The sequence below is a fragment of the Ustilaginoidea virens genome, chromosome 1 (genome assembly GCF_000687475.1).
Source record: "Ustilaginoidea virens chromosome 1, complete sequence".
Classification (NCBI taxonomy): domain Eukaryota; kingdom Fungi; phylum Ascomycota; class Sordariomycetes; order Hypocreales; family Clavicipitaceae; genus Ustilaginoidea; species Ustilaginoidea virens.
The window spans coordinates 7,153,967-7,164,268 of NC_057316.1; the positions used below are offsets into that span (position 1 = coordinate 7,153,967).

General features: G+C 61.9%; 5 protein-coding genes across 5 annotated transcripts; 2 read left to right on the forward strand and 3 right to left on the reverse strand.

Moving 5' to 3' along the window:
• Positions 1 to 346: 346 nt before the first annotated feature.
• UV8b_01695 (uncharacterized protein) lies at positions 347 to 1,918 on the forward strand (the record flags this gene model as incomplete). The annotated part of the gene is made up of 6 exons (XM_043139193.1): positions 347 to 450; positions 515 to 588; positions 701 to 904; positions 961 to 968; positions 1,081 to 1,783; positions 1,848 to 1,918. The coding sequence occupies 6 exons, from the start codon at positions 347 to 349 to the stop codon at positions 1,916 to 1,918; spliced, it is 1,164 nt and encodes a 387-aa protein (XP_042995127.1).
• A 700-nt stretch (positions 1,919 to 2,618) lies between these two features.
• Positions 2,619 to 4,662, forward strand: UV8b_01696 (uncharacterized protein; the record flags this gene model as incomplete). Its single annotated transcript, XM_043139194.1, has 3 exons — positions 2,619 to 3,316; positions 3,504 to 4,083; positions 4,267 to 4,662. 3 exons carry the CDS (start codon positions 2,619 to 2,621, stop codon positions 4,660 to 4,662), a joined length of 1,674 nt encoding a protein of 557 aa, XP_042995128.1.
• Positions 4,663 to 4,854: 192 nt separating this feature from the next.
• Positions 4,855 to 6,220, reverse strand: UV8b_01697 (uncharacterized protein; the record flags this gene model as incomplete). Its single annotated transcript, XM_043139195.1, has 3 exons — positions 4,855 to 5,826; positions 5,948 to 6,131; positions 6,210 to 6,220. The coding sequence occupies 3 exons, from the start codon at positions 6,218 to 6,220 to the stop codon at positions 4,855 to 4,857; spliced, it is 1,167 nt and encodes a 388-aa protein (XP_042995129.1).
• An 893-nt stretch (positions 6,221 to 7,113) lies between these two features.
• UV8b_01698 (uncharacterized protein) lies at positions 7,114 to 8,294 on the reverse strand (the record flags this gene model as incomplete). Its single annotated transcript, XM_043139196.1, has 4 exons — positions 7,114 to 7,353; positions 7,469 to 7,756; positions 7,884 to 8,079; positions 8,182 to 8,294. The coding sequence occupies 4 exons, from the start codon at positions 8,292 to 8,294 to the stop codon at positions 7,114 to 7,116; spliced, it is 837 nt and encodes a 278-aa protein (XP_042995130.1).
• A 395-nt stretch (positions 8,295 to 8,689) lies between these two features.
• On the reverse strand, positions 8,690 to 9,973 carry UV8b_01699 (uncharacterized protein; the record flags this gene model as incomplete). The annotated part of the gene is made up of 2 exons (XM_043139197.1): positions 8,690 to 9,239; positions 9,381 to 9,973. The coding sequence occupies 2 exons, from the start codon at positions 9,971 to 9,973 to the stop codon at positions 8,690 to 8,692; spliced, it is 1,143 nt and encodes a 380-aa protein (XP_042995131.1).
• Between the last annotated feature and the right edge of the window lie 329 nt (positions 9,974 to 10,302).

Genomic DNA, 10,302 nt, shown 5'->3' on the forward strand with positions numbered 1-10,302 from the left:
TTGCGGTTGGTTGCGGTGGATGAGTGGTTTGGCCTGAATCTGGGGTGCCGCGTGCCGCGTACGGAGGAACCAGCCATAGTTGCTCCGCAGTGCCAGTACTTTGGCTGTCGGGTTACGCTACATGCCTGCCGCGTCCACCCTAGGAGCTCGTTCGGAGCTCAGACGACGCGTAGGGAGGCGTCTGGTGCTAAATCATCTTCCCGCAGTTCGTCGTCCGGATACATAAGCTAGTTTCCTACCAGACTGCATGTGCTGCTCGAGGCCAGCTGCTCGCTTGCGTCTGGTGCAGCAGACGACGCCCAAATCCAAATCAACGCGGCCGGGATTCCCGCATTCGCAGCACAGCATGGTGCGCTCCCTGGCAAGGACGGCATCGTGGGCGGCCATCGTCCCCCTGGCCGTTTACGCCGCGTTTTGGTCCCTCGCCATGATACCCTTCTTCCAGCGACAGTCCGTCTGTTTCCGCCCACGCGAGCCACCCACGGGTCGGAAACCTGTACTGATGTGCACCAAGCTTCCTATACGCGCATAAAATCAACACCCTCTTCTGGGCCGATGTCAATGAACCCGAGAGATGGGGTTTCGCGAGTGAGTGGGACGACTCGGGCGTGTATTGGAGCTCGCAGCCCAAGTGGCATGTTCCGTCTGTCAGATACCTGTCAGATACCTGTCTGCATCACTAATACCAGACGCAACCAAGAGCACCAGGTCGCGCCGTTTCACCTGAGAACCCCCGATGGCAACCTCATCTACGCTTGGCATATCCTGCCTTTACCTCTCTACCAAAAGCATCAAGCGAATATCGCCCAGGGGGCCTCTTCCGACAAGGCCCCGCTCGACGTCGCTGCCACGGAGTCGTTCAGGCTGCTCAGATCAGACCCCGAGGCCAAGTTGATTCTGTATTGTAAGTGTGTCGTTGCCCTCCCTGGACCGTGCTACTACTGACAGCGGCCACCGCAGTCCATGGAGTTTGCCACCCCCCCCCCCCCCCCCCCCCCCCCCCCCGCCCAGCTGCTCCCTATATGAGCTGACCGGCGCCTCGCCCGTTATGGATTCTAACTTCTGCCTGTGCTTACATAGAATGCCGGCCATGTTGCCCAGATGTATCGGGCTGACAGCTACCACTCGTTGACGGATACTTCGTCGTATCATGTGATTGCCATTGATTATCGTGGCTATGGCCACTCCACGGGATACCCCACTGAACCAGGCCTCATTCAAGACGCCGAAACCCTGGTTGAGTGGTCGACGAAAGTGGCGGGCGTTTCTTCCGACCGAATCGTCCTGTTTGGCCACAGTCTGGGCACGGCCGTGGTGAGCGGCGTAGCCGACAAGTATTCTCGGCAGGGCGTGGATTTTGCGGGCCTCGTCCTCGTTGCCGGATTCAGCGACCTTTCCAACCTTCTGACCGGCTACCGCATCGGCGGCGTATTTCCCGTCATGGGGCCTCTTGCAGCTTGGCCGTCTGTTGTCAGGTTTCTGCAGGGTTTCGTGGTGGACAAGTGGCACTCAGCCAACCGACTGGCCAGCATCGTCCGCCACAGCGAGAAAAGGCTGCGCCTCGAGTTGATCCACTCGTACTGGGACTTGGATATTCCGTGGGAGCACGAGGAGATTCTCTTCCAGGCAGCAGCTAACGCCACAACCAACGGCTTGACCCAGCAAGAGTTTGACAGGTTCAAGAAGGACAAGACGCAATTCAGCTCGGGAGGTGCCGGCTTTGTTGCTGCCGTCAAGGCCAAGCCGGACATTGTTATTCGGCAAGAACTGGTCATGAACGGGGGTGGGTGAGACGTTGAACGGTCGTGGCAGCCCCAAAATGCAGAGCGCTAATCCCACGACGTTAGGCCACAGCGACATTGTATCGTCCTCGGCCGTCATCATGGCAGTTATGAGGTGTTTCGAGCAAGCAGACTGACCGAGATGCGACCACGTCTTTTCACCCTTGGGGCCTGTTTTCTGTTCTGCAGGTTTGGTCTGATGTCGCCGTGCTTCAGTGTGGGCAAGCGGCCAATACTGTCAGCGAAACCCCTGCGGCAGGAGCTGCTCGATGGCCAACATGAATCGAGGTTCGAGCGTGACCCGGCACAAATGATGGCTGTCGGCTGCGCCTCTTTCTTTTTCCACTCCATACTCCGTACCCGAGTTGGAATCGGCTAAGTTGATGAAGACAACAGTATGGCGATAAAGAAACTCTCCATGTACAGTAGATGCAGTTCTAGTAATGACTAGGTACCTACCTCGGGTACTAGAGGCCTGAATATGCAAATATGCGGATGACTTGTTTGTACGATGCTGTAGTTACAGCCTGCAAGGTTAGTGCAATAGGCACGGAGTAGAGAGTCTGGCCTGTCTGGTCTGTCTGCTCTGGTGGGCCCCCCAAGCGGGGCTCGTGGTCTGCATGTGCCCAGCCCTGCCCTGGCCATTGTTTGAGGCTTTGGAGCCATTGACGGTCAACCGTAAAACCTCCCCGCCATCCCCGCCAAACAGATTGAATTGGCATTACCATTACCAGACCAGATCGACCGCAACGCTCACTGCCCTCCCGTGCCCATCCACATCCATCCATCCTCCCCATCCCCAGCTTCCCCTGCTTCAAACATCGAAAGCAACCCACCATGGCCGACGAGGATGCCAAGCCAGTCGAGGCCACAGCCCGCCAGGACGAGGAGGAGCAAGTCCCCCACGACGGCGAATCTGCGTCAGAAGATGACGGAAACCCCCCCCGCGCCGCCGCCGATGCACCACCGGCCGCGTCCTCGACTCCCGGCAGCAGGAGCAAGTCGAGGCGCAAAAAGATCAAGCAGCTCCTGACGGCCAAGCCCGGCGCGCAGGGCCACGACGCCATGGTCAAGAGCGCCATCGACGGCCTCGTGCCGGAGCAGATGAAGGAGCTCGCGGCCCTGAACCCCAGCCTGATGCAGGAGCTGGCCTCGGCCGCGGGGACGGCGGACCCGTCGCCCGAGCAGGTCGCGGCCATGCTCAAGCCCATGAACCTCTCGGACGTCATGACCGGCCTGGCGGCCAGCGGCAAGAACGTCAAGGACATGGGCGCCTACAAGTTCTGGCAGACGCAGCCGGTGCCCAGGTTCGGCGAGGACGACGCGCAACGGGCGCACGAGGGCCCGCTCAAGGTGCAGGCCGCCGAGGACGTCGACAAGGAGCCGGCGGCGCTGGTGGCCGGCTTCGAGTGGGTGACGGTCGACCTGACCGACGACGGGGAGATGAAGGAGGTGTACGAGCTGCTCAACGGGCACTATGTCGAAGACGACGAGGCCATGTTTCGCTTCAACTACATCCCGGAAGTGCTTCGATGGTAAGCCGCCTCCCTTTTTTCTTTTCTCTTCTTTTCTTTTCTTTTCTATTCTCTTCTCTTCTCTTCTTTACCTTTCTTTTCTTGACCGCGCGCTTGAAAAGACGCCCCCCCGCTCGAGGTCGAGTGGCAAGAGTCTCTCGTTCAACATGTCGCGTGCTAACAGCAACTTTTCCTTGTTCCCAAACAGGGCCATGATGGCGCCCGGCTGGCAGCGCAAATACCACATCGGGGTGCGGGCGTCCCAGTCGCGCAAGCTCGTCGCCTTCATATCCGCCATCCCCGTCAGGATCCGCGTGCGCGACAAGGTCTTCTCCACCTCCGAGGTCAACTTCCTCTGCGTGCACAAGAAGCTGCGCGGGAAGCGCCTCGCCCCCGTGCTCATCAAGGAGGTCACGCGCGTCAGCAACCTGGACGGCGTGTGGCAGGGCCTCTTCACCGCCGGCATCGTGCTCCCGCGGCCGGTGAGCACGTGCCGCTACTACCACCGCTCGCTGAACTGGCCCAAGCTGCACGAGTGCGGCTTCAGCCCCCTGCCGGCGGGCAGCAAGCCCCAGTACCAGATCCGCAAGTACGCGCTGCCGGAGAAGACGGCCACCCGGGGCCTGCGCCCCATGGAGGAGAGGGACGTGGACGCCGTGGTGGCCTTGCTGGCGAGGTACCTGGCGCGCTTCGACTTGGCGCCCGAGTTCACGGCCGACGAGGCCAAGCACTGGTTCATGCCCAGCAGGGACGCGAAGCAGCAAGTCATCTGGTCCTACGTCGTCGAGGTCGGTAGCCGCCGACTGTGTGTTTTGCGCTGTTTTTTTTTTTTTTTTTTTTTTTTTTTGTGCTTCCGTCTCTCTGTCATTCATTTCTTGCTTGTTTCTTTGTTTGAAACCCCACCAGCGTGAACAAATCACCATGCCGCCAGCGAGAAGCTGACTGACTCCTTCCCCCCGGGGATGAAACAGAGCAACGGCAAAATCACCGACTTCTTCTCCTTCTTCTGCGTCGAGTCGTCCATCATCAAGACCGACGACGTCCTCCGCGTCGCGTACCTCTTTTACTACGCCACCGAGACGGGGCTCGGCACGCCGCCGCCCGACAGGCCGGCGCTCAAGGCCCGGCTCAACGGCCTCGTCAACGACGCGCTCATCCTGGCCAAGCGGGCCAAGCTGGACGTCTTCAACGCCCTGTCCCTGATGGACAACGCCCTGTTCCTGGAGCAGCAGAAGTTTGGGGGCGGCGACGGCCAGCTGCACTACTACCTGTTCAACTACCGGGCGAACCCCATTGCGGGGGGGGTGAATGCCAGGAACCAGCTCGACGAGGAGCACCTGAGCGGGGTGGGGTTGGTGATGCCGTGATGCGATGATGATGATGCGGGGGAAAAGAAGAAAGAAGAAGAAACGGGCGGCAGGTAGATTACAGAATCCCCCTTAATAGCAACAACAACAACAACATCAACAACAAAAAGAATGCCCCAAAAAACAAGTCGTAGTCCCACGCGGCCGTCGCGACCGCAGCCCCGGCGCGTACAGCACCAGTCGGCAAACATGCTAGCCCTCCTCCAGCCCCGACCAGCGCTGCAGATGGCCGTCCATCCACTCGTTGAACCACCGGCTCCTCTCAAAGACGGGCGCGTGGCCCATGCCGTCCACCACCGCCGCCACGCCCGGCCGCAGCGCGCGGATCAGCGCCTCGCCATCCTCCACGGGCAGCATGCGGTCCCGCGCGCCGTGCAGCACCAGGATCCGGTGCCGGCCCACCTCGTCCGCCAGGCGGGCCAGCTGATCCGCCGACTTGGCGTGGCCCGCCGCCGCGGCCAGCTGGCACGCGAAGCCCACCGCGGCGGCCAGGGCGCCCCCGCTACCGCCGCCGCCGCCGCCGCCGCCGCCGCCGGCCCGCCGCTTGTGCAGCTCCAGCGCCTGGAAGCGCTGGAAATTCGACCCGAAGCGGGGGTACTCGCCGTCCGCGGAGGCCGGGGCCGGGGCCGGGGCCGCGCCGCAGCGGGGCGAGGTGCGCGGCGACGGCGGCGCGACCGCGTCGGGCGCGGCGAGAAAGCCCCCGTCGAACAGGGCGAGCGCGACGTCCCGGATCGCCGGCTCCTCGGGCTTCGGGCGGAACAGCCGGGCGCGGCGCCACATCGCCGCGTGCCAGGGGAGGCTTCCGCCGCCGCCGCCGCCGCCGCCGCCGCCGCCGCCCGTCGTCAGCGCGCGGGCCGACGTGCTCACCAGCGACAGCGAGGCCAGGCGCCGCGGGGCCAGGCACGCCAGCTCCTGGGCGACCATGTCGCCGAGCGAGATGCCCAGCGCGTGGACGGAGCGCGGCGCCGCCCACCCCACGTGGTCGAGCAGCTCGAGCGCGTCGCGCGCCATGGCCGACGTGGTGTACCGCCCGAGCGGCTTGTCGCTGCGCCCGACGCCGCGGTTGTCCAGGACCAGCACCGTGTACCGGTCGCCGTGGACGTGGCCAAAGTAGTGCGTCTGGATCTGCCACGACGCCACCGTGCCGGCGAGGCCCATGAGGAGCTGGCCAGCCCCCCCCCCCCCGGGGGGCTTTGTCGTCAGCAAGCCGCGGAGCGAGCGGCAGGGGGCGTGCGCCAAGGGGCGGGCGTGTATCAGCCCGCCTGCGGGGTGGTTACGTACGTACAAGCAGCTTGGTTGGGCCGGCGCCGTGCAGCTCCCAGTAGATGCTGAGCGGGCCGCCGCGGCCGTGGGCGACGGGCAGCCTGCCGTGCGCGTGAGGCTCCAGGGCCCATATGGCCGAGGCGTAGGCCGGGTGGTTCAGCGTCTCCTGCACCGACGGAAAGGCGCATGCGTCTTCTTGGTGGTGCCTGGCCGGCGTCAGCAGCGGGGCGTTTGACATGCGTCTGGAGCTTGCGGCTAGCGGCGCAGGGCGCAGGGCGACTTACGGTTCAGACATGGTCGAACTTGCTGTGGGCTGCGCAAGCTGAAGCAGGTTGGCGATGCGCAAACACGCCGAGGTATATAGGAAGCAACATGACCTATGTATGTACCAGCATATGTACAGTATGTAGTGGGCCGGGGCGGAAGCAAGCGCTGAAGCAGGGCTGCGCCGCCCGCCAACGCAGCCGTCCGTACAGAGCATGTGCGTCGCCGGCATCATCGGACGTGTCGAGCCTGGTACACGCAAGACACGTCCATGTCCAAGTCCATGGTCTGGTCTGGTCCGGTCCGGTCTGGCCCGGTCTGGTCAATTGCAGAAAAAAATCATGTAGCACCCCCACGGTCAACGAGCACCAGTCGCCAAGTTTCTCGTCACATGCCAGGCTCATGCTGCGCGTGACGTGCGTGACTGACCTGCATCCCCCGAACCCGGCGGTTGACAAGCGCATCCACACCGCTGCATGCGCCTCGCCTCGCCTCCAGACATGCACATGAAATGCAGCAGCAGCAGCGGCAGCAACGTCGTCACTCGTCACTCGTCACTCGTCTCCGCCGTGCACCCCATGCAAACACCTGCCCAAAAGTACCAGTCAGTACATACCTGCTTTACCTTCTTCTCCGAATTACACATTGTACTTTTCTCGTATACATCAATTGTAGCCTCGCAAGGCTCCCGCCGCGTCCCGTCATCCCCCGCCGCCCTACCCGGCACGTGCGATTGTGCGATTAGTTGGTTACCGGTTAGTGACTGACTCTGCTGCCCGCCGCGGTCCCGCGGGTTGCTCCGAGGGCTCCAATCCGGCCCACGTATTTATTGCACCACCATGCTTCCATCTCTCGCCTTTTTGACAGCCTTGCCGGCAGTTGAACCCTCCTCCACCGCTGCCTCGCCGCTGCCTCGCCGCTGCCTCACCGCTGCCCTGCCAGCCGTCGGCCCTGCACCTCCCCGAGAGCCTTGATCCCGCTGAAGAAAGCAACCGCCGCAACAACTCCGAGCACCGGCAGCGTCTGGAGCAGGTTCCAAGAGGTGTAGTACAGGAAGAAGACGCCCTCCACGGCGACGATGGAGCCGAAGAAGAGAGCGTGCGAGACCGGTGCGTTGCCGAGCGCTTTTCCGGTGTTGCACAAGTTGCCGCCAAGAGCAAGCCACTAAAGCGAGCAGAGTCAGCATGGCTAGCCCGCTTCCCATCTTTGAATACTGCCAAAAAAAAAAAAAAAAAAAAAAAAAAAAAAGGAAAAAATAAAAAAAAGTCTCGAATCTCACCCCGGCAAAGAGAGCCGGCACGGTGGCCAGAACACCCAGCGCAAACACCGCCGACACAATCTGGGGCGGGTTCTTGGGGTCGGCCCGGAAAATGTGGTGAATCTCTGCCAGCTTGCCGTATCTCAGCGGAGCCGCAGGGCTGGGCGCGGGGTTTTGAGGGTCAAGCTCGATGGCGACGTCAAAGACGGGGGTGACGGAGCCCTTGGTCGGGCCGGCGGAGCCGAGAATCAGGCTGGCCTCGAGGACCGACGACGAGCCGAGCAGCTGGGCCGGGAGGTCTTTTTGCGACTAGTAGCAGCGGGTTAGCCATGCCGGCTGGGTTCCAGCCGGTTGCCGCCTGCGCCGTGTGCGTTGTCTGCAGTTGTCGGAAACAACGACGGCCGTGGTCTCGCGTAGCTCCTCTGTGCGCACGTACAATTTGAACAACTCCCTTGCCGTTCTCCTTGACCGCCATGGGAAACGGTGCTTCCAGCCCAGATGGGCCCTTGACCACCAGAAAAGCCTGGTGCGGCCGCTTGGGCTTGTCGCCCTCCTTTGTCGTCAGCAACACCTTGAGAGCGTCCTTGGGACCGAGAGTGACCGTCTTCTTGACGCGCGCCGAGTCGGTGAACCTTGAACAAGAAAAAGCCATTAGCAAGACCGTCGTCGCTGGCAATCCAAAAGATGCTCCTTGCGAGGGGGGGGGGGGGGGGAGGGCTCATCGTGCCACGTACTTCTCAACCACCTTGTTAGCCTTGCCCACCGAAACAGACGCATCCGAAAACGTCCATTGAGCAGCAGTCGCGGCCGCCAGGGCAAGAACCGTCGAAGCTACCGAGAGCCGCATTGCGAGGATGCTGCTGCTGCTGCTGCTGCTGACGCTGATGGGGAGTGTTTCGTGCTTCGTGTTCCGTCAGATGCGTCGGGACTCGGGACTCAGGCCTGGGAGCTACAGAGGAGCGTGACGGGATGAAGCTTCCTCCTCCGTTGACGCTACGTGGTTTGCCTGCCGGTGGGGCTGCGCAGCTAGTACGTGTACAGTGTGTACACCGTGCGAGCTGGCCTACATGTACGGCGTCATCACCACTTGGGGGAAGAGGCGATTGCTTAGACTTTGCTCAGGACAGAAAAAGCCAATCAGGTCGCTTCAAACGCTGAATTCATACAGTTGCAATGCTCTTCTCAAACAGAAGCAGGCGCCCCAACGCCAAACAAAGCCAAAGGCCACCCCGCTCGGCTCGGCTACAACTCGGTCCTCTTGCTGAGCGTCGACTCCGTAGTCGAACCGCCCGTCGCCCCGGCGGTCGCCCCGGCGGTCGCCCTTGCCGGCAGGTGTTTCCCCAAGCCTAACCACTCGGCCGTAAACGCCGTCACAATCTTGGCCCAGTCCCTCGTGGTCGGTAGATCCAGGTGCGCCCCATCGTCCGCCATCTGATGCCAGATGCCCGCCGGGAACGGCGAGGGGATGATGTGCAGAATATCCACGCCGCGGCGCATGAACGGGATGTGGTCGTCTTCTATGCCTCCTCCGTAGAAGCTGCGCGCGTCCTTGTTCGAATCCCCCAGAAACGGCTGGCTGGGCTTCGACTCCAAAAGAGCGAGCTCCCGCATGCGCTTCTCGATGGCGGCCATGCTCTGGTACGTCCAGTGCGTGGGGAGAAAGTACGACGGGACTCTGGGGTTGGGCGACCCCAGCAGGTCGAGCAGCACAAACAGGCTGATGGCATCGAGGGGGGTCTTGTAAGTCGACATTGGGGGGTGAAAGTCTGATTCCCAGTGTTCGGCTAGCGATCTGGCACACCGGCGCGTTAGCATGAGCACAAATCTCGCGCAAGCAGATGCTGCACCCCGGTCCTTGTCCCGGAAGGGTCCGGAGCCTTGTAAAAAGAAAAAAAAAAAAAAAAAAAAAAAAAAAAAAAAAAAAAAAAGTTACCTCGCTCCATATAGAGAATCCGTCGCGGACCAGCTAACAAACGCCTCCTCGCCATCCAAGAACAAGATCTGCACGCCCTGCTTTTCCCGCACCCCGCCAGCAGTCCCCTCGTTCCACTTCTTGGTCAGCGCCTCGTCAATGCTCCTCGCGACGTGCATCAGCATAGCGCACGGCGCAGCCGAGTCGATCGCGCCGATGAAGCCCTCGGGCTTCGCCAAGCTGTCGAAGTGGGCGACGAGCGTCAGCCGCGCCACGTCGCCCGCCTGCGTTCCGGGCGGGTCCCTCCTGAAGATGAGGTTCGAAAAGGGAACGGGTTTGTCGCCGCTCAGGGGCGTCCTTTGCGTCGAGTTTTGCCAAGTCAGCTGCCAGCTCGGGAGGGAGTCTCTGAAGAAGTCGACAAGGTGTTTCTGGACGAGGCGGTTGCCCGCGGTGCCTGGGACGCGGGGGATGAGGATGGGAGCGAGGAGTTTGCCGGTGTGGATGTCAAAGTCGGAGCCTGGGGAGGGGATGCTGCGGAGGTGGTCGTCGGCAAGGGGGGTGAGAGCTGCGGCCGGCGACGCGGCGAGCATTGTGGCGAGGAGGGAGAGGAGCATGGTCGAGGTTGATGCCGGTGGTTATCGGGCGGACGTCAGGGCATCTCTCGGCAGACGAATGACGAACGACGAATGACGACGACAAATGACAGACGACAAATGACAAACGTCGGCAGCGTGGGGGTCGGTTGCTGAACAAAGCCCAGCAGCGTCCGTTGGAATTGCACTGGAAAGGTGCATGTAAGCAGGAAACGAAGCTATACATACAGGCCAACCTGCCGTTGGGATCGATGATGCAACAAGATTGAAGACGGAACCCAGTAGCCAGTCCAGCCACATGCAGATGGATGGATGCTGGTCTGTCGTATTCTGGCTGATTGGTGGGTCCC